Raw genomic sequence first — 23,737 nt, forward strand, 5'->3', positions numbered from 1 at the left:
CTCTCTCTCTCTCTCTCTCTCTCTCTCTCTCTCTCAGACGTTTTCCCCTTATCAGTCGCCCCCCCCAGCCCCGTCGCCCCCCCCCCTCCCTCCCTCCCTCTCATCCTCTTGTTTTGGCAGGGTGCCCTGGCTCCACCCCCCCCTCCCCCGCCCTTCACTAGCCGTCCCGTACACGGTGACCTTGTTATGTTATACCTGCTATCCCATTCTATATATTTTCCTCCTTTAGCGTACATATTGACCCCGACAGGGAGACCCCTGCTGGGAGCTCGGCCGTGTCACTACCTACCACTACCGGGACATCTAATCTGTGTACCAGGGGTAGATGCAGCGTCCTGCTGCACTGTACACTCAGGAGGCGCCCCGCCGCGCTCTGCCCCCCCCCCCCTCCTGATCCATTGCTGTGCCCCTCTCTGTGTGTTTAGTCACGGCCGAGCGACAACGCTGCCTCGGGTTCGTTAATTATTGACGGGCCGGACTTTTGGTGGCACTTGGAGGTCCTTGACCCCGGTCGCATGACCGGCCCCTCCACTCTTACTTACTCAGTGTTAGTTACCCATGACCTCTCGCTCTCCCCCTGGGGTCACAGGGGGGGCAGGGGGGGCTGGGGGGGGGCATTACACAGGCTGGGGGAAACCATTACATGCCCCTTTGGTTACCTTGCTGTCAGAGAAAGGCTCAGCTCTGCCTGCCGCCGTGGCCTCGGAGCAACGCAGAGAATATAACCCCCAACCCTGACAGCCAATGACAACGCAGAGAATATAACCCCTAACCCTGACAGCCAATGACAACGCAGAGAATATAACCCCTAACCCTGACAGCCAATGAAAAAACTGAGAATATAACCCCTAACCCTGACAGCCAATGACAACGCAGAGAATATAACCCCTAACCCAGACAGCCAATGACAACGCAGAGAATATAACCCCTAACCCTGACAGCCAATGACAACGCAGAGCATATAACCCTTAACCCTGACAGCCAATGAGAAACAGAGAATATAACCCCTAACCCTGACAGCCAATGAGAAACAGAGAATATAACCCCTAACCCTGACAGCCAATGAGAAACAGAGAATATAACCCCTAACCCTGACAGCCAATGAGAAACAGAGAATATAACCCCTAACCCTGACAGCCAATGACAACGCAGAGAATATAACCCCTAACCCAGACAGCCAATGACAACGCAGAGAATATAACCCCTAACCCTGACAGCCAATGAGAAACAGAGAATATAACCCCTAACCCTGACAGCCAATGAGAAACAGAGAATATAACCCCTAACCCTGACAGCCAATGAGAAACAGAGAATATAACCCCTAACCCTGACAGCCAATGACAACGCAGAGAATATAACCCCTAACCCTGACAGCCAATGAGAAACAGAGAATATAACCCCTAACCCTGACAGCCAATGACAACGCAGAGAATATAACCCCTAACCCCGACAGCCAATGAGAAACAGAGAATATAACCCCTAACCCTGACAGCCAATGAGAAACAGAGAATATAACCCCTAACCCTGACAGCCAATGAGAAACAGAGAATATAACCCCTAACCCTGACAGCCAATGAGAAACAGAGAATATAACCCCTAACCCTGACAGCCAATGAGAAACACAGAGAATATAACCCCTAACCCTGACAGCCAATGAGAAACAGAGAATATAACCCCTAACCCTGACAGCCAATGAGAAACAGAGAATATAACCCCTAACCCTGACAGCCAATGAGAAACACAGAGAATATAACCCCTAACCCTGACAGCCAATGAGAAACACTGAAAGCACTCACTGAAGTGTCCATCAGCCTCATCAGGCCTTGGCCATTGAGCTGCACAAGAAGACTTAATGGTGAACCTGGTAGGTAATAGTGTGAACTAGAGTAATTGGTGGCTCAAAGGAAGCATGTAATGGCAGCCATTAGCCTGATGCCCCCCTGGAGCCACGATGCCCTGTAGGGCTCACAGGCACACGGATGTGTTTTGGGTTTAGCACGCAGACCTACGGACCGATGCTTTGAAGAGTAGAACAATGGGCAGGGGAATACATCTAATGAGAGGGTATTCTGGGGGGCCAGTCATGCAGGGGCTGGGATGACGCCGGGGGGGGGGGGGGGGGGGGGGGGGAGTGGTGTCGACCGGGGCCCAAACAAAGGTCATGACATTTACAGCAGAACAATGCAAGCCAGTAGACTTCCGCTGGGCCGCGGTGCTACCGTCACCCTGCTGTGGCAGAGCTACGCTGTGTTTGATGTGCTCCGTTGATCGTTCCTAGGTTTACGATGGACTACATGCATGGAGGGGAACGCGTTCCAGCGCTCTCCCTGAGTGAACAGAAGCTACAGCACAGACAAAGACAAACATGTCAGGTGGAGACGGCTACAAACGCGGATGATGGAAGAGGAGAGGAGTGACGGGGAGGAGAAAGAAACCGTCTCTCCCTCTATTTAGAATACTTGACAGACAGGCCCTTTGATGTGCGGGTTGTGTGTGTATGTGTGTGTGTAAGTGTGTGCGTAAGCACGCGTGGAATCGTGTTTGTGCACATTAAATCTCGTCCATGCCGAGCTTCTTCTTTTGCCTAATGTATTCAGGCCAGAGGATGATATATCAAACTCTTCTGTCAGCATGTTGAGGAGAAAAAACAGCCAGCACATGTGAGACCCTGGGAAAGGCCCCCGAGCCCAGGGCCCCTCTCCAGACCCAGGGAGATAGAGCCATCATGGCCCTGGGCTCCACACAGATTACACCGTTCCACCATGCTGCTCCAAAACACCCCCGGTGGTGTCTGTGTTTACCAGTGTGTGCACACATGCTTTTGTGTGTGTGTGTGTGTGTGTGTGTGTGTGTGTGTGTGTGTGTGTGTGTGTGTGTGTATGGTTATGTATTTTCAAAGCAAACAAACGTGCCTCGTAAAGGTGTTTGTCGGAGCGAGGTGGGACATCAGTGGGGGATCGATGTTGAAGAGACCAGTGGATCTAGTGGGTAGGGGGGAGGGAGGGGGAGAGAGAGAGAGAGAGACACAGACAGAGAGAGAGAGGAGAGAGAGAGAGGGAGAGAGACAGAGGAGAGAGGAGAGAGAGACAGACAGACAGACAGACAGACAGACAGACAGAGAGAGAGATCAGAGTAATGGGAGGGAAAGAGTGATGGTTGGGAAAGATAGAAGGAGAGAGAGGAGGGGGAGAGAGGGCGGGAGAGGGAGAGGGAGAGGGGAGAGGGGGAGGGCCATTCCCTGCCTGTGTGAAGGTATAGAGGAGATCAAGGCGGGGAAAACTGGCGGCTGGACAGCTGTTTTTTCAGGCCTTGTTTGAAGCTCTGCCGCTATTATGCTTGGCTTCGCCGTGGGCTCAGAGACAAAATGGACAGACGGACGCTTCCAGAACACGCAGTCCGGCCTCCTCCCGGGACAGAGCTGGTCTGGGTTTCGACGTGGCGGTCAGAAAATACGCAGAACTGCCAATGCCACAAAACCCGTCCCAAAAGCACCACTTTCTGTGTGACCTCAATGGCACGGAACGACATCAAGAGTGAGCGATGGCCGTTCTTCAACACAATCGTGTTGTTCTGCCGTATAAACCCGGCGCCGAGGGGTCGATATGCGAGATGTTACACACCTTTGCCCCCCCACACACACTTAAAGCAGCCCCAGCTCATTGTCCCGTACACACAACGGACCAGTGCTAGGGTTTCAGTGCTGAGCCACGCAGCGTCACAAGGCTGCGTGGCCTCCGGCAGAACACAGGTCAAGAGCGAGAGGGAGTGAAAGCAGATCTGCGTGGCGCTAGCGCTGGGGCTCACTATAATAGTCACTCTACGCTGCTCAGTCTGACCTGCAGGGCTCCCCACTGCAACGGCTATTAAAGGGTAACCAAAGACGACGTGTTGAACACAATGGCTCCGCCGCCTCTCATTGGCTGAGGTCGTTTTTGGTGCCGTCCCGTTTTCTGGTTATTTTTTGAAAACATTTATTCTGTTTAAAGATGAAAGATTCTGAAACTATTAGTGGATGTGGTGTGGAACCATTCGAACCATAACCGTATAACCGTACAAATGATAAATGTAAAACACAGGAGCTCCCGGCTTTTCTAAATGGAGCAGAATGAGATGGGGAGTGAGGCTCGAACACAACATGTCCACAACAATAGCAGAACCTGCTGAACGAGACGGAGAGGGGAGATATTTCCATACGTGAGGGGGAAATAATTCAAACACATGCATGATATTTGCCTGCATTACTGCAGCCCCTTTTCAACCTGTTTTAACTTTTTCAACAGATGTCATGCAAATCAGTACAGCCATTCTTTGCATTGAAGCAAGTCTGTATAGTAATGTTCATGTTTTGTATTATGTCCTATTGCCAGCTTTTATTCAAAACTAATATTTCTTAGATACATGAAATGAATAAGCAGGAATGGGTTAGGATAGGTTAGCCCTAAACCTTCAGGGAAGCGTCAGGGTGGGGGTGGGGGTGGGGGTTCGAACCCAGAGCCTCACAAACTGTCCAACACCTGTAAGCATGAGAGCATCCTGCCATCAGAGCAGCACATAGCACCACCTCAGATACCCCAGGGCTGGCTCTGGGGTTCTACTGCCCTGAAGGTGAAGAGGCAGCCAGGGCTGTGAGCAGACGAGGGCTCTGCAGGCACCCAGCCTGCATCAGCTGGCCCTCGCACTAGAATAACAGCCCTTTGACCCCGGGGCCCGAGGCAACTGTAGGGCCCGGACAGCCCCCAGGCTGGCCTGTCGTCGGGGTGTGTGGAAATGCACGTTTTACCGAAAGCTAAATTCACAGGCATGCAGAATGGCGCATATGGCTATGTTTGTGGAAACGAGTGTGTGAGTATGTGGACATTTGTAGAAGTTTGTGGTTGTGTGTGTGTGTGTGTGTGTGTGTGTAGGCTTTACTCCACATGGACTCAAACACAGGCAATGTTGAAACATGACTCCCAGCAATAATGACCGTATCATGTGTGACTGTGTGTGTATGTGTGACTGTGTGTGTACGTGTGAATGTGTGTGTCTCAGTGTGTGTGTGTGTGTGTGTGTGTGTGTGTATGTGTGTGTGAGTGTATGCGTGATTTTTCGTGCCCACATGCAAATATGCTGGTAACACTCTCATTGTTCGCTGTTTTCATTGTTAATGTTCTGTGTAAGTTCATGTGCATGCCCATGCATTTGTTTCCTTGATGTGTGGATAACTGTGCATCTGCGTGTCTGCTCAGCTTATCTCCAGAGTATTGAGGTCACAGACACCCTAACCCTCTTCTTGACTATGTACAGCTATTCATTTAAAATGCGTTTTTTGGTCATCGTACATTTTTGTTTTGCACTTTTTTGTTTGAGATATTAATCAAGAATGATGGATTTCTATGTTATCTTATTCACTTTATTTAACATATAATTGTCATTATACATACCAGTCTGAGATTAAAGCACTAAATAACGTGTGTTGAATCTATATACAATTGAATTGTGATGTATTTCATTGTGTAAAAAAAATACACTTTTACATACATCCAAGATCTGTAGAAAACCTCACTCTTTCATAGAAAGAGCAAAAGCGAATGACAGAAACAGAGAGCCATTGAAAGAAAGACCAGCTTCAGCGGGTCTTTAGAACACCTGTTCTAAAGACCCGCTCTCGCGCCTCCTGTGTTTCACTAGGCTCCATCGAATGCTCGTTTCTCCAGCACTCAAACTTCGCACAATTTAGTTCTAAAATGCTCAATGCCTTACACACCTCCTCTGAGCGCACACACAAACACACAGCTGTCAGTGTTGTTAATCTTCATATTTGTCTCTCTCTCTCTCTGTGTGTGTGTGTGTGTGTGTGTGTGTGTGTGTGTGTGTGTGTGTGTGTGTGTGTGTGTGTGTGTGTGTGTGTGTGTACTTAAATGGGTGGGGTTGCCGGGGCTGCATGGGACCACAAATCATTTGAACTTCATGAAGCGCCGCGTCTGAACCATGAGGCTGGCTGCGCCTCATTCCAGAGACTCAAACATCATCAGAGTCTCTGGTGACGAGCCGTCCGTCATCCCTGTCCGTCGTAGCTCCCCTCTTCTCGCGTAGATCAACAACAGCGTCTCAGCGGCCACTTCTGGAGAGCGGGCCAGGCGATAAACACACTGAGACGTACGAGCTGCAACGAGCTGCTGTCCAGTTAGCTCAAAGTATTTTTGTTTTTTTGGGGCGCTAATCACTGAACCCTCTTTTATATTTTTCTCTCCGTCCCTCGCCGGCCCACCAACGACACCGCTCACACCGGCGTTGAACGGCTCTGGCGTACGGTAGCAGCAATCCAGGATCAGAGAACAGCTCAACGTCTCTCCCCGGGACACTAGCTACAGCAGCATCAGACGCTGACATATAGTGCCATTCATCTGGAACACATTGCCAAACAATTCCCCAACATGGCATTTATTTTGCTCCACACGAACACTGTCTCCCCATCCCTCAGACCATATAGGGTTGCATGCTGCGATCACAGGCGAACCCGGGAGTGCTTTTCATAAGCACTCATATGTGCCACGTGAAAAACATTACAGAAGGCTATGCATGGGAAATGAATATCAAGGTGCAGGTATTGCATGTTGCGGTTTGCCTCCAGTCGTTGCTTCATTCCCAGACTCTTGGGAAAGCACATTCTCTGTAATGTTTTGTTCTTTTCATGGGTTGCCTGTTTTGATGCAAATTCAACTTGTTTCATACGTCTCATTACATACGAAGAGATATCAAATAAATACATCATTATTATATCTTAGTTTTAGTTTGATCATGAATCAAGATATATTTCTCAGTAGTTTACACTCCAAGGCGAGGTTTCCATGGAGGCAGCAACCAGCTAAGCGCATGCCTTTAATTAGTGCGAGACACCCGCCCGTGTAAACGAAGAATTATTGCTTGGTAGGCGATGTGGAGTTGGCGCTGTTCATCACTTACTCCCATGCCTTTATTAGCTTACTCCCTCAGCTGAGTCCCAGGCCTTCATTAGCCTCTCGTATTGATTGGTGCAGCCACTATGTTGGGGTACTCGGGGGTTCGGCTGTTACACCACTGTGCCCCCTTCAGTGAAAGACTCCAAACTAATTGGCTTCTAAAGCTAAGGAAGGCACTCTCAGAAATATTCCCAGCTGTCAAAGACCGTGAAATCGTGAAAAACAATCCACACGATTCAAAAGTTATGCAGCATAAAAAAACAATAGAATGGGAAAAAAAAACCTGTTGTCCAGATTCCTGCTTCCTAGGAATCTGGAATAATCAAATCCATCGGCGGGAGACAAACTCAGGGCCTATCCCTCATTTTGAGGCACAGACATGAAGACTGCAGTCTGCGGGCCTCTCCGGGGACATGTTTATCTATGACAGTTTATCTGAGTGTATTATGAATTTCTCTCTGAATGTCTCCCTCCATTTCTCCCGCTGTACCGGTCCCTCTTCATCTTTATGTCTGCTGTCCGTTCTCTTTGCTATCTCCCTCGACCCCACCCCCTTCACACACTCATTTTCTGGCTCTCATATATTTTGATTCGGTGCAGGAAGACAGATTAAAGGTTTCGCTCTCACATATGGGATGATGTGTGTGTGTGTGTGTGTGTGTGTACGTTTGTGTGTGTGTGTCTGTGTGGGTCTGTCAGCATGCAATGGTGTGCGGGAAGCGTGTGTGTGTCTCTGTGTGCGTGTTTGTGTGACTTTTGCATGCACGCAATGGTGTGTGTGTCTGTATCTCCAACCCGATCCCAATAACCTGGCTCTATCAACAGCCCAGTGTTTGGGTGCCTGGAGGCAGACGATTACCAGGCAGACAACAACAGGGCCCGCAGCCCGTCTCCCTGATCAGATGAGATGGGATCTAGCAGGCACGGTTCTACACGCTACGCTTCAATACCGATAGCGGATCAGCACCGGGCAGAGGGAAATGAAACAAACCCCGGCCCGGGGAGAGAGATGGACGCCGGAGCAAAAGGGCAGAGCGGAGGCCGGGAGGAAGGCAGGACGGACGGTTCCCAGAGGACTCGGCCGTGTTAATTGCCGGGCTGCATTCCATGGCGTATGCACCTTGTGTGCCAAGTGTCTCGAAGAAGAAGCTAATGCAATACGGTGGGAGTTATGCTTGGGAATGCAGCCGCAGCTCAAGAGCGCAGCAAAAATAAACATCCCAGAAACCTCATCAAAGAGTTGCTGAATGCAGCGCTTTATGAAAACCGATGTTAAGAAAATAGACTCATAAACCGTTTAAATGCATTTCGAGCACACTTGCAGCGCGGCAGCCATTTTTCCCATTGGTGTCCCAGGGTTGCACTGGTTGTTAAGAAGCTGGAAGATTGTTCTGGATTTTGTAAAGCAACATGGCCCCTTGTGCAAAACACACACACACACACACACACACACACACACACACACACACACACACACACACACACACACACACACACACACACACACACACACACACACACACACACACACACACACACACACACACACACACACACACACACCCTGACGCCAGCACACAGCCAGCAGCTATGCGTTTCTGATGTGTTCTGACACAAAGACGAGGGATGTTGTCTTCCTTTATGCTGAACATTAAACAGGCTGGAACGTGTGCAATGCCCTCTCAGAGTGTGCAGGAATGAAACCCAATCCCATCCCATCCATAAAAACTTAATGGCCCAAAATGGATCAACATGACACAAACTAATTTTGCCATCCAACGAAACCCTAACGCCCCCAGGATGTTGTGATGGAAGCCGTTCTCCTTCCTAATTCTCCCTGTGATGGTCAGCAGCGGCCCTCCATCAGGCGTGGAGGCACCATCTCCCCACAGCAGCTGAGCCCCTTCAGGTATAAGCTTGTCTGTCTCTCCGGCATTATGACTCAACGCGGGGAGGTGATCAAAGCCTGCAGAGACCATCCCTCTGAAACGCTGGGCACTGCTGAGCCCAGCCCACAATGACACCCTCAACACCCCAGACCCCACAGCCAAAGACCACAACACCTAAAGACCCACCACCCCACCAGCCAAAGACCACAACACCCCAACACCTAAAGACCCACCACCCCACCAGCCAAAGACCCCTCAGCCAAAGACCACAACACCTAAAGACCCACCACCCCAACACCCAAAGACCACAACACCTAAAGACCCACCACCCCAACACCCAAAGACCACAACACCTAAAGACCCACCACCCCAACACCCAAAGACCTCACCAGCCAAAGACCCCACCAGCCAAAGACCCAACACCCTAACACCCAAAGACCCCACCAGCCCAGCCCCCACCACCCTGGTTTGTGGCCGGTGTCTCAGAGTGGGTGGGGCATCGTGGGGTGGGCTGGGGGGAGCGGGGGGTAGAGCTGTGGGGGCGGTGGGGTGGGGAGGGCCTCGGTGGTCGTGGGGGTCGTGGTGGGGTGGGGAGGGCCTAGGTGGTCGTGGGGGTCGTGGTGGGGTGGGAAGGGCCTAGGTGGTCGTGGGGGTCGTGGTGGGGAGGGCCTCGGTGGTCGTGGGGGTCGTGGTGGGGTGGGCCTAGGTGGTCGTGGGGGTCGTGGTGGGGAGGGCCTAGGTGGTCGTGGGGGTCGTGGTGGGGTGGGGAGGGCCTCGGTGGTCATGGGGGTCGTGGTGGGGAGGGCCTAGGTGGTCGTGGGGGTCGTGGTGGGGAGGGCCTAGGTGGTCGTGGGGGTCGTGGTGGGGTGGGGAGGGCCTCGGTGGTCGTGGGGGTCGTGGTGGGGAGGGGAGGGCCTCGGTGGTCGTGGGGGTCGTGGTGGGGTGGGGAGGGCCTAGGTGGTCGTGGGGGTCGTGGTGGGGTGGGGAGGGCCTAGGTGGTCGTGGGGGTGGTGGGGTGGGGAGGGCCTAGGTGGTCGTGGGGGTCGTGGTGGGGAGGGCCTCAGTGGTCGTGGGGGTCGTGGTGGGGTGGGGAGGGCCTCGGTGGTCGTGGGGGTCGTGGTGGGGTGGGGAGGGCCTCGGTGGTCCTGGGGGTCGTGGTGGGGTGGGGAGGGCCGCGGTGGTCGTGGGGGTCGTGGTGGGGAGGGCCTCGGTGGTCGTGGGGGTCGTGGTGGGGTGGGGAGGGCCTCGGTGGTCGTGGGGGTCGTGGTGGGAAGGGCCTAGGTGGTCGTGGGGGTCGTGGTGGGGTGGGGAGGGCCTAGGTGGTCGTGGGGGTCGTGGTGGGGAGGGCCTCGGTGGTCGTGGGGGGGTGGGGAGGGCCTCGGTGGTCGTGGGGGTCGGGGTGGGGAGGGCCTCGGTGGTCGTGGGGGTCGGGGTGGGGAGGGCCTAGGTGGTCGTGGGGGTCGTGGTGGGGAGGGCCTAGGTGGTTGTGGGGGTCGTGGTGGGGTGGGGAGGGCCTCGGTGGTCGTGGGGGTCGTGGTGGGGAGGGCCTCGGTGGTCCTGGGGGTCGTGGTGGAGAGGGCCTAGGTGGTCGTGGGGGTCGTGGTGGGGAGGGCCTCGGTGGTCGTGGGGGTCGTGGTGGGGTGGGGAGGGCCTAGGTGGTCGTGGGGGTCGTGGTGGGGTGGGAAGGGCCTAGGTGGTCGTGGGGGTCGTGGTGGGGAGGGCCTCGGTGGTCGTGGGGGTCGTGGTGGGGTGGGCCTAGGTGGTCGTGGGGGTCGTGGTGGGGAGGGCCTAGGTGGTCGTGGGGGTCGTGGTGGGGTGGGGAGGGCCTCGGTGGTCATGGGGGTCGTGGTGGGGAGGGCCTAGGTGGTCGTGGGGGTCGTGGTGGGGAGGGCCTAGGTGGTCGTGGGGGTCGTGGTGGGGTGGGGAGGGCCTCGGTGGTCGTGGGGGTCGTGGTGGGGAGGGGAGGGCCTCGGTGGTCGTGGGGGTCGTGGTGGGGTGGGGAGGGCCTAGGTGGTCGTGGGGGTCGTGGTGGGGTGGGGAGGGCCTAGGTGGTCGTGGGGGTGGTGGGGTGGGGAGGGCCTAGGTGGTCGTGGGGGTCGTGGTGGGGAGGGCCTCAGTGGTCGTGGGGGTCGTGGTGGGGTGGGGAGGGCCTCGGTGGTCGTGGGGGTCGTGGTGGGGTGGGGAGGGCCTCGGTGGTCGTGGGGGTCGTGGTGGGGTGGGGAGGGCCGCGGTGGTCGTGGGGGTCGTGGTGGGGAGGGCCTCGGTGGTCGTGGGGGTCGTGGTGGGGTGGGGAGGGCCTCGGTGGTCGTGGGGGTCGTGGTGGGAAGGGCCTAGGTGGTCGTGGGGGTCGTGGTGGGGTGGGGAGGGCCTAGGTGGTCGTGGGGGTCGTGGTGGGGAGGGCCTCGGTGGTCGTGGGGGGGTGGGGAGGGCCTCGGTGGTCGTGGGGGTCGGGGTGGGGAGGGCCTCGGTGGTCGTGGGGGTCGGGGTGGGGAGGGCCTAGGTGGTCGTGGGGGTCGTGGTGGGGAGGGCCTAGGTGGTTGTGGGGGTCGTGGTGGGGTGGGGAGGGCCTCGGTGGTCGTGGGGGTCGTGGTGGGGAGGGCCTCGGTGGTCGTGGGGGTCGTGGTGGGGAGGGCCTCGGTGGTCGTGGGGGTCGTGTTCGTCTTTATTCCCCTTTGATGCTTGTTGACCACATTCAGGCTCAATCCCCTCGCCCCATTGTGGGGGGATTACTGAGTCAATGGAATCAGGGACCCCATGTTCCAGTCTGGGGAGCCCTTTGCCTGTGGAATGGTGTCCCCCTACTTATGTGATCCTGTAGTGAGGCTGTTGGAGAACGAGTCTGCTGCTAAAGGAAACTCGATAACCACTGGAATAAAAGAGATGGAACATTTCTTGGTACAAAAAGGGAAGTCCTGTCTGGTTTTGATGACTAAATCCCATAATCTCATCTCACCAGCCAGCATTGTGCTAGAGAGCGGTTTAAGCTGCATACAACACCCAACTTTAGAAGGTTGCTAACACAGATTTGACGTTGATGTTCTGCAACAGTATCCATCATCAGACAACACCCACCCACTGGTTTGTTAAGGCGCACCTACGTTGTTCTATCTATCAAAGCTGGAATCCATATAAAATGAGTGTGTGTGCTAGTATAGCTGAAGGATATGAGATTCATATCCTTCAGCTATACTAGCAGGGTCAATAAAGAAGAATGTCATCTCTAAAACCCTTTATAGCATGTGGGCCTTATGTGTATTTATCCAGCATTGCCTTAATAATCAAAAATGCAGCGAGCATGTAATGAGTGATCTCTGTTGCCTGAAGACTATTTTCTTTCCCTGGTGAACTGTCGCCCCACCTGCTTTAGGGCTGTTTGCCTAATCTACTGGATTCGTTTTTATTACATTACATATGACAGTGAATTTGCCTTGAGAGCAAAACTTGCTTGACAGGTCATTTAAAGGGAGAACATATCCTAATGCGAGCGCCCTTATCCAAAGTCATTAATTGTCTCACGAACATTGCCGCAGTTTATTTGCACCGACTCCGTTCCAAATGAGCAGGCAGAGGTCCAGGGCCAACAGGGAGGGAGCTAGGCTGCCACTGGTACCACAGGTAGGGCCAACAGGGAGGGAGCTAGGCTGCCACTGGTACCACAGGTAGGGCCTACAGGGAGGGAGCTGGGCTGCCACAGGTAGGGCCAACAGGGAGGGAGCTAGGCTGCCACTGGTACCACAGGTAGGGCCAACAGGGAGGGGGCTGGGCTGCCACTGGTACCACAGGTAGGGCCAACAGGGAGGGAGCTGGGCTGCCACTGGTACCACAGGTAGGGCCAACAGGGAGGGGGCTGGGCTGCCACTGGTACCACAGGTAGGGCCAACAGGGAGGGGGCTGGGCTGCCACTGGTACCACAGGTAGGGCCAACAGGGAGGGGGCTGGGCTGCCACTGGTACCACAGGTGTATGGGGGGGTATGGAGAAGAGGCACGTCCACAGGGGCAGGTGTGAGGGGGGGGGGGGGGGGTTGCCATGCATCTTCAACTAGAAGACCCGTTTGAGCAGAGGATGAGGAACTCTTTCATCATGCGGTAAAACAGAGGAGTGGCGAGGGCACGACATGGTCGTGATGTAGAGTCATGACTCATGATGCTCATCACACCAAGACAGATTCATATGTAACCAAACAAGTGCTACATAGCCCGGGGCTGCTTTGGCGGGGTTGGCCAGTGTCTCTGTGGGTAGGAAGACGAAGCGTTTAGGAAATGTCTTCAGAGACAAGCTTTCACAAAGGTGAAAGCTTCCATTACTGTGAGTGGACGGTTGAATTATAGTTGCATTGTTTCCCAGAGTTTGGAAACTCAATTGAATTGAGCGTTTCATGGACGCAAAAAGCTTGTAACATCAAAAGGGGGGGTAGGGTTTCAAGTTTCCAACTTTAAGTTTCACTAAATGATGTTGTTTGCAACCGAATATGATAGAATAATCATTTTTGAAATGTTAAGAATCTGTACCAAATATCTTTTTTGTAAGAGTGCATTCCAGGTAAAGTATCTCGTCTGTTACCGGAAGAAGCAGTCAAAGCCAAGCAGCCAAAACAAGCACCAGGGTGTTATGTGTGGAACACACTCGTAAAGCTGTTTATGAGCTGCACTGCCTTCGGCCCGGTCTGCACGGTTAACAGCCTGCTGGGCTCCACGCAGAACCACATCCCTAAACAGTGTTCAGGGCCCCTTCAAAGTGTACAAATATAACCATAAAGATGACCAGCCGCCACTCCCAGTGCCCCCACCCCCCCCTTGTTGTTCCTTATGGTTCGTGGAGGTTATTTCCCACACTGGTTGTTGGAAGACAGCTTGCAAGCGGAGACAGCCATGGTATTAACTACTCCATCTTTATCTAGAGAGCCTGATAAGACGTGCACACAGAAGGCTGCAGGATTTGACTAACAGACACACATACTGTGTTTTTTTACCAACCAGAAACTTCTATCCCTCTCGCAAATGATTAACTCTTTAAGAGCTAAAATAAACACTTGCCTTGGCCGAATGTGAAAACACGTAGGGCTGGAATTGTGTTGGAATTGCTGGCAGATGTGCACAGAACAGGCAGATGTGCACAGAACAGAGGGTGAAGGTTCATAGTGTGTTCTTATGTTTATTAAAAGATGTTGTCGGGGGGATGAAAACAAAACCAAATCACAAGCGCTTGTCTGACAGCTAACAATTAGTCTTATATGAATTAACATGAATAATTGACACCAGCCTCAATGATTCGGTGTACAGGGCTATGTGAGTGAGTGAGTGAGTGAGTGAGTGAGTGAGTGAGTCCCTGGTGGTTGTGACATTACAACTACTACACTGTGTGTGTGTGTGTGTGTGTGTGTGTGTGTGTGTGTGTGTGTGTGTGTGTGTGTGTGTGTGTGTGTGTGTGTGTGTGTGTGTGTGTGTGTGTGTGTGTGTGTGTGTGTGTGTGTGTGTGTGTGTGTGTGTACGGGCATGTGTGCTTGTTGCTGCATGTGCCTACTAGGCGTACCATTTGGTTGTCGTATTGTAAGTGCGTAGGTACCAGTGAAAAACATAACAGATCCTAATCTACCCATTGCCGTAACTCTCCATTTCTCTGCCCCTTTCTTTTGTCCTCCCTGTTCACCCATACCGCTCCTTCCCTCTCCCCCCCCCACACACACACACACACACACACACACACACACACACACACACACACACACACACACACACACACACACACACACACACACACACACACACACACACACAGTGGAACTGTTATCAAGGCAAGACGTACCAGTATCTTTGTGTGTGTGGATTTTTCCATGATTAATTTCCTATCAGAAACCAAGGGCTGATGAGTGAGGAGGGCAGGACAGGACAGGCACCTGGAGAACATGAACTGTGGAGGTGGCAGCGGAGCACTGGGCTCTGCCTGGATGATGGAGGCCCGTGAGCGAGCCCAGGCTTGTGGGATACCAGCACTGCTGATTCCCCCTCAGCGGGAGCCCACCCAGGGAACAACCACAGAGGCCTCCGTCTTCTCCTCACACGCTTCCTTTATGTGTCCATCTTAAGCTGAGGGGAAACCCCGGGACAAGGTCACCTTCCTCCCAGTCAATCGTTCACTATCGCCTCCGAGGTTAAGAACCCACCGCCGATACGTTGCTGCCTTCACCCAGCGCTTCCCTGGTCACACACACACACACACACACACACACACACACACACACACACACACACACACACACACACACACACACACACACACACACACACACACACACACACACACACACACACACACACACACACACACACACACACGCAAGGCTAAACCAGCTCTCAGGGATGGTGGGGCGAGGGGGCGAGGGGGCGAGGGCGTGCTGCTCAACAGGTTTCTTGGTGGGCGGATCTGATGGTCGGAGGGCGATTGCAAATTCCTCTCCTGCCAGAACAGGGATGTGGGTGGGGGGGGGAATTAGGCTGAATTAATGCCCAGCTTAGTGACAGTATTCACAGGTTGTGGCATGTTAAGCCAGAGCGTGACAACCACAGCGCGGCCAACGGGATCGGCAGCGGTACGTTTCAGCTTTGTTTACCGGCCCGGTCGACCAATAGGATCGCTGCTACTGGTGACCGCTCAAGTGATCTTTAGTAATCACTGTTCAGCCAATGTCTTAAAAGCCTTGATTTATTTTTTTAAACGGTACTATGAGGGATTTATAACTGGCTCACTAACAGAGTCAGGGAGCACTGCATGAATTAGAGTAACTCAAATAAACAAATGAGACAGCTCAATTGAAACAGACTATTCAATGTCCCCTTTTGCACGCTTGCCAGTGGTTTGATCCACTCAGTAATACATTTGCAGTGTACAATAAAGAGAGGAAGTTAGGCTAATGGGATAGCCTCAGGGCTATCTCCAGGATAGATGCCCTGAGGGAGATGCATCAGTCTGACTGATTTGGCCTGACCTGAAAATCCAAAGGCATAGACAAAGAGGCTTTAACATCTATCAAACATAGAATAATATAAATGTGTTGATGAACACAAATCACATGCAGTGGTTGGTTCCCTTGAGGGTAATTCAGTGTCCCTGCTGGCTGGTCATTGCACTGAACACACGCTTACGTTTGTTGTGAATATGAATGTGTAACACTGTAGAAATCTTCATGGGTTCATCTTCCAGCAGGTTGGATTGGGCTCCACTTCCGACCATTAAACTAGATCTAATCCATGATCCTCCCTGCCCCCAGGACTGGTGTTGTATTATATTACCTTCGGATTTTACACACTGGATTCATTTAGATTTATGTTTTTAATTTTGTACTAACCAGGAACCATTAGAGACAAGCGAGAAGGGGAGATCTTTGGAGGGTACGTTTTCTTCGAACTCTGTGGCCATGGAAATTAAAATCTGATTTCAAACCGGCGATTACAAAGCGTTCATTAAAAAAGGCGGGCTGATTAAAATGACCATGGTCCAAAAATGTTGCCCAGTTTGAATTATATTACACACACTATAATCAGTCAGTCCCAAATTGAATTTAAAAGCAATCAGCATTTGGTGTGTGGGTTCTTTTTTTTGTTCCCGGAATCAATGGTAACGCAATGATAATTTTGATCTCTAACGTAGTTCTTTTTTTTTTGCGTTCGGTCTAAAGTGTCTCATATTCACTCTACAGATGTATGAGGAGGGTTGCTAGGCATCGGACGGGGTTTTTGGTTCCTCTAAAGTATTTATTACATAGAAAATAGCCTCTTTTTACAAACCAATTTTGTCAAGTAACAGCACATTCTGTCAGCCGGATCAATAGTTTAAATAACCTTTGGATGTGCAGGATATCTATGAGGAGCACAATGAACGCCTAATGAAATAGTTTGGTAAAACTAAAGTTGCATTCCCTACGTCAGAGATAAAACTGAGTTTATACATCTACCTGAACAGGTAGATTCTCCTACTCAAGAGGTGACGAAAACGTACTTTTACACATTTATATTTGTTTCTATTTGTTGTTATTCTATTTGTAACGTGGTGTTTGCTGCTGCTGGAAGTGCAATTTCTAAAGTTCTTATCTATCTATGACAAGGACATTGGCACATTTGCAAAATACCGATGATTTCATCTTCGCACATTGTATGTTACAGCTTTATAAGCCTATAAGCTGATGACTTCAACGCATTCATATCTCAAATAAAGGTACATTATTTATTGCAATGTATCGTTTATTTCCCCACATTGCTTTGCATCAACGTCCCTCATGTCAACATGACACCACCACCGCCTCTTGTCGAAATAACGTCTTCATCCAGAGCAGAATGACACAGTGGTGCCATAGCTCGCCCGTCAGAACACAAGGAGCACAAACATGCTTCGATAAGTGGCGCTGTCTAGAGTCATCCTTTAACGTCGAAAGGCAGCCACGACGTTGTCCGTCCGGAGCCCTGCCTGTAAGCCGGGGGGCCCCCGTCCAGACGAGAGTAGAATGGGCCTGCACACGCTGCAGCGCAGACAGGAGAGCCGCACGCAGGCTGAGTCCATCACAGCGCAGGGCTAAAAGAGAGCCACTCATCCTTACATCATCTATCATGTCTGGCTTCCCTAAACTGGAGCGAGGAACTACGGGTCTGACAACCACCACTTAAACCTTCATCCTTCTCCCTCCCCTCGCCGGAGCTTTCAACCTCATCCAAACTGCGACCTGCGAGCGCTTCAGCCACCCGAGGCAGCCGCCGAGGCCGTGGAGGCTGAAATAACCCCGGGGCTGCTTTGGGTCTCTCTGGGGCGTTTACAACGGCCGGCACTTTATGGCCTCTCTGTTATCGTCTATCGTAAGACATGATAGGTGACGGCCGGCCAACCCCCGCCGTCTGCCACTGGGGCTGTAAATCTATTAGCCGGCGCGATGCTAGGGTCCTTCAACTGCAGGATTAGCAGTGCTTTATGGGCTCAGGACCGCCGCCGTTTACTGCCATGTGTTTTCTATCTCTGGCAGTTGTCACGGGCGCTTTGTTTGACCTGACGGGACAAAAACAAGACGGAGCAAGGGAAGCTCCCCAATAGGGGAGAAAAGGACAGTTTGTGTCAGTGTTTAACTATCACGTTATGCTAAAAGCCCTTTTGGCATGCTGCTGGATCCCCAGCTGGATCTCCGAGGAGGGATTGATAGGATTCAGCATGTTTGATCATCTTCTCATTGAAAAGCATGATGTTTTGGTGTGTGTGACGTGTATTTGTGTATGACACACATGTATTTTGTTGTGTGTTTGTTTTAAAGTGTGTTGTATGGATGAATAAACAGTGCTGTAATCAACCTTTACGCTCGGCAGCTGTTCTGCCATCCAGAAGTACTGCATTGTGACATTTCAAACCATCTGGAAGCTGAGGATAATTACACACCAACACCTGAACTGCACCTCCAGGAACACAAGGTCACGCTCTGCCCGCCCCCTTCGCAACACGATGTTGCAAGATCACGCAACACTCTGTTGTTTCCACAGTGCAGAGACGGGGGCAAATTCAGCGTTATCAGACACAAGTCCTGTCATGACTGCGTGGCACTGGACAGGCCTACTTTCCTTGACGAGAAAGAGAAAAAGAAGCTGATGCTTTGAGAATATTTATGAATGCACAAAGTTATCATCTCCACAGTAATCAGCCCCACAGTATCATCTCCACAGTATCAGCTCCACTTACAGAGCGGCAGAGAGAGGCACGGTGCGAGGGCTCGGTCAAATATGTTAACGGCGTCTATTAGGGTTGATGGATGACTTCAAAGTTATGTCCAATGTCTCCCTCTCTCCAGGTAGGAGCAGGTGAGGGTGAGGGGGGGAGAGGTGGGACAGGGTGGGGGGGAGAGGGGTGGGGGGGTGTTCTCAGCAGGGGTGGGTTCCCTCCTGCACAGGAGGGCCTGAGATCGTTTTTCGCCCCAGCTGCTGACGTCCTGTTATCTGCTCAGCCATTCCTCACGGCTCGCTGACAGTCAGATATGCCCGGCTTCTATTCCATAATACTCTCACCCTGTCCACGTTCACCCCCCCCCCCCCCCCCCCCCCCCCACCCATCTCAGCGCAACACATCCATGGCCATCTCCGTAAACCCGGCACCCCTCTGAACTGTTTTGCAGTTCCTGCGGCCCCCCTGAACGGGTTCATGTTAAACCAAAAACATGGTGGTCTTCAGGGGAGGACATCACCATGACGACCACTGCTCAACATGTGATAGACAAAGGAAGAGTACAACCATCGTCTGTGCCAAAAAGTTAAGAGGCACTGCCTTCGCCTGAGCAGAGAACAACACAAAGAAAATAAACACGAACAAAGGGTTCCTGCTTGGATAACAAGAAGCCTAGGGTCCTCCATATTCTTTTGGAGTGACTTCCTGTTCATAATGTCCTCTACAATGCTATTCGGTCCGTGCATGAACAGTCAGAGTTACAGAGCACCCCCCACCTAGGTTAGGTCAGCGGTGACGCCAGAGAGAGCAATGTGCTCCATCATTATCGACAGGTGGTCTGGCCGGTTAAATTAATGTCTCTATTGATCAGGGGATCCAACCTATTACCCCACTGCATAGTGACATGTTATAGGAGGAGGGTGAGCAGGTGACCTATACACTGGCCTCCCACAGCTTCACGCCTCCATCCCTGCACCGCTGGTCACAGTAGAACCTCAACAATAGAATAGAATAACTTAGTACGAGAATAACTCAAGGTCTCAGTACGACTGGACGATGAAACAGATCGACAAACACACTATCAGTGTAGAGTGTGTGTGTGTGTGTGTGTGTGTGTGTGTGTGTGTGTGTGTGTGTGTGTGTGTGTGTGTGTGTGTGTGTGTGTGTGTGTGTGTGTGTGTGTGTGTGTGTGTGTGTGTGTGTGTGTGTGTGTTTCACTTGGTCATGTATGTGTATTGCAGTTGTGTACGTGTAGAAGAATTCTTGCTCTTTGATATTCAATTTCTTTAAAGTGCCATTTCAGTCCACTGGTAAATTATAGGATATTACATTACATGTTTCTTACGCACTGCACGATAACTACACACTCACTCTCCCCTTCATTCGTTCCCTCCTTCTCCCCCTTCTACTCCTCTCTTTCCCACTCTCCTCTCTCCGCCCGATCCCTGCCCCCTCCCTCCATCTCACCCTGTGTTCGCATCGCTACACCCTGACTGCAGCCATTTTGACCCCCAAAGCGATGCGGAATAAGGCAAAAAGGAGCGTTCCGACTCACCACGTTGTAGCAGGACTTGTTGCTGGAGCCGGTGAAGTGGTAGGGCTCCGCCGTGTTGCAGCTCTGCATGTACTTCCTGAACAGGTCGTTGATGTACTTCAGCGGGAAGGCGCACACGGCCGAGTGCGCCGTGGGCTCCGGCGAGTCGGGCTTGCTCCGGGCGAAGGCGGCGAACAGGACGTCGTCGCCCTCCTCCACGCCCCGCAGGTTGGCGTTGGGGCCCACCTTGGCCAGGTGCGCCGCCTGCAGCACGTTGAACACCCGGACGCCGCCCTGCTCCGACGGGCTCCCACGCCGCCGCCGCCGCCGCTTGTCGGTGCAGATGCACTGCAGCGGCATCTCCACGTAGCGCCGGATCTGCAGGTCCGAGGAGCACATGCGCACGATGCGCGTGTGGTAGGCCTGCGAGCCGCGGCCGGCCCGCTGCACCGTCAGGAAGTAGGTGAAGGGCCCGCTGTGGAAGGAGTACACGTAGCGCAGGAAGTAGTTCCCGCGCAGCGCCGGGATCAGGTCGATGTAGGAGCGGTGGGAGAAGAAGGTGAAGCCGTTCTGGCTGGTCTTCATCTTGCGCACCGACATGGTGTGGGGCTCGCCGGCCGCCTGCGCCCCCGGCGCGCCCGTCACGCCCGGGATCTCCGAGTTGCCGGCGAAGAAGTGGATGACGTTGCTCTCCACGTTCAGCACCCGGGCCCCCGAGGGCCGCACCACGCGGTTGGGGTCGCTGGGCTGCCCGCGGCCCCGGCGGTCCGAGAAGCAGTCCACCTCCTCGTCCACCGTCTTGGGCCGCGTGCCGTCGTCCAGGACGTGGCGGCGGCACACGCCGCGGTCGGCTGAGCCGCAGCTGAAGAGGCCCTGGTCGTAGATGGTCTCCACCAGGAGGGCCACGTTGTGGTTGTCCACACTGCCGTTGGCGGCCGGCCCCCCGCCGCAGGGCTCCACGTCAGGCCGGGGCCCCGTGCGGTACTCGGACAGCTTGGTGAGGTTGGGGGACAGGGCGTAGATCCGGTTGACAGCCCCCACGTAGATGACCCCGTTCAGGGTCACCATGTTCTGGATGGGCGAGTCGGCGGTGAAGGTGGGGAGGTCGTAGGTCACGGAGAGGTTGAGCTTGGGGGGCTGGGGTGAAGGGTCGCACTCGGCCCCCACCCGGGGGCCCGCGGCCCAGAGCACGGCCACCAGACAGGCGGCGTCCAACCAGAGGAACTTCATCCTGCTCCAGAAATAAGGAAAGAGGGGGACACGTGAGAGGTGACTCGGCTTAGACATTCCTGCTGGTCCACACGGAAAAAAAACCATCCATCATAGAGACGTCCCGTCCAATTGGCCACGGTGTCAGGGAGGCAAGTGTGTGGGACATCTCTGGGAAAATACAAGACGGCATGGAGACTATGAGGAGTCAAATAGTCTGAAATGTCCTCTACACAAATTGGGCTGTGTATTTGCGCTGTTTAGTAACGGATAAGCACACAGAAACACGTGCATATTCATCAAAGCAGTAAAGCCACCAAACCCGTTATGAACGGATGACATTTATAGCGACACATTTCAATACTGAGTCGCCTCAGCGCTATGACTACACACTCAGAGAGAGCTGTGAGGAGATGACGAGCGTGAACGCAGCACAGCCTCGACCGCGCTGCACTTCTGTGGCCAGTGGTCGCGTTTTCTCCCGCAGCCACATTGCAATACAACGGGCTGAATCACCCAGCATGTGAGGTCGACACGAGCACGCGGCTAAGTTTAGACAGAGTCCCTTTGGGAGAGGCAGAAAAACTCAATAAACAACATGAGGCATTGAGCCTGCTGCGTGCACCATGATAAATAGCCCGAGCGCCTAAATGAAACTCCACAGGGAGATGGTTTTACAGCGTGAGGGCCAAATTAAGATTGAGAGTTACTGAGTGAGTGAGTGAGTGTGTAGATCGAGGAAGTTACTTAGTGCAACTAATTTCCATGAGGACCTGGTGGTTATTCATAATCAAAGACGAGCAACATATTACAATAACAACTACAACACGTATTCTTTGATGTTGAATAATGGAAACATTAAATACAATGCATAATCGCATTTTCTTTTCCAGAAATACTTAAAGGATGATAATGTACCAAACAGGTGCGCGTTACTGATAAACATGCTGAACTTGATCCTTTGTTTTTGATGTAAGAGCATGAGTAAACGGTGACTCAAAACGTCAACTCATGCAAAATGCGCACCTGCAGTTGGTACAATCGATTTACGGATAAAGTCCGTCTTTTTCAGCACACAATGGCTCCAGAAATCAGGGAAAGGTGTCGATTTGGGAGACAAATGAGTCACGGTCGAAGGAAACATGCTTTGGAGAAGGCTGTCTTTAACTTGTTGTTAAACACAAAGCAATTTGCTGACAACCTCAGTTCGACATCATTTATTTTTTGTACTCCGGCCAAAATTATGTTGAAAGATATCTCAGGTCTACGTGCCCAAATTAAATCTGAACTTCAATAACCCGTTAAAGTCAATTAAGTATGAGATACAAAATAAATAAATACAAAAAAGTACGCACCTGTAACTTGTAAGAAGGCTTTGGTTTAAATCATATTCCGTCTGCCCCCCCGTCAGTGGGACTTTATTCCGAACTGATGCGGAGGAACGGCCCAATCTATGCTCTCCGTCTGCTTTTCTCTTTAAATTGAAAATGATTACAGCGAATCTCCGTCGTTTCCAGTCGCAAGACTGTGACTCTTGGCTTCACTTGTTTATCGTTGATCTCCAGCAGCAAAGTACGGACCTGTGTGACACGGGACGGGACTTGTGGGTCACCCTGGCTCTCAACCCGCTGATGTCGAAACTCCCCATCCAGAGGCGCGCGCGCGCGCGATGCTCCGCCTCCTCCCCAGAGGAGCGACTTTCAGGAGCGTGTCAGTATAGGATGACTTATGCGAATTTAAAAACACTAAAGAACGGTTGACTTGAAGAAATCATACGATATGCTTATTAACACGAGTAGAAAAAAGTCTGAAGTAAAAATGGGCTAAAAAGGCATTGGGGATTCGACCCCATGAGTCACAGCGATGCTGGTGGTGTTAAAACGGCTCACTCGAGCGTAAATGATGAGGTAGGTTGTAAAGGCTAAACCATTCGAGAGTGTCTGGAGCATGAATCACACACAAACCCCTTTGTCCCGCTTCCTGAAAGCCGAGCAGTTGGCGGGGATTCGATTGGAAGTCCTGATAACAGGATAAGACATTGATGCAACCTCTTGATGGGCTACAGAGTTTCAGTTTATGGGTTAGGGCCTACTTGGTTTTGGATAAATGCCCTGTGTGCGCAAAAAGATGAAGCGGGACCCAACATCGACAAAATTAATTTAAACATAATGCTACAGAAATGTGCAATACACAGTGCATTTGCTTCTCACCTATAACCAATGCGCTTGAGACGCTACCGTGTGTGTGTGTGTGTGTGTGTGTGTGTGTGTGTGTGTGTGTGTGTGTGTGTGTGTGTGTGTGTGTGTGTGTGTTCTGCACTACCTCAGAGTATTTCTATCACTACTGTGTGTGTCTCGTTCAGGGTGTGTTGGTGCCATAATGGTCGCCCTGTGTTTATTTGCTAAATATTTGTCTGCTATACGGAGTTGTGTTTCCGATTGCATATTTTTGGTCTCATCTGGCTACCATAATCACTCG

At 52.2% G+C, this 23,737-nt stretch overlaps 1 protein-coding gene across 1 annotated transcript in view; it reads right to left on the reverse strand.

The window, feature by feature from the left end:
* The window catches only part of met (MET proto-oncogene, receptor tyrosine kinase), a 63,464-nt gene extending 40,572 nt beyond the window's left edge, over positions 1 to 22,892 (reverse strand). Inside the window, exons 1-2 of the mRNA XM_030365897.1 lie at positions 22,615 to 22,892; positions 20,072 to 21,281 (exon numbers count right to left, since the gene is read on the reverse strand). Coding sequence (XP_030221757.1) covers positions 20,072 to 21,280 — 1,209 coding nt within the window. The 5' untranslated portion in view covers position 21,281; positions 22,615 to 22,892. The remainder of the gene's footprint in view (positions 1 to 20,071; positions 21,282 to 22,614) is intronic.
* Positions 22,893 to 23,737: the final 845 nt, after the last annotated feature.

Source organism: Gadus morhua, chromosome 9 (assembly GCF_902167405.1).
Source record: "Gadus morhua chromosome 9, gadMor3.0, whole genome shotgun sequence".
Lineage (NCBI taxonomy): Eukaryota > Metazoa > Chordata > Actinopteri > Gadiformes > Gadidae > Gadus > Gadus morhua.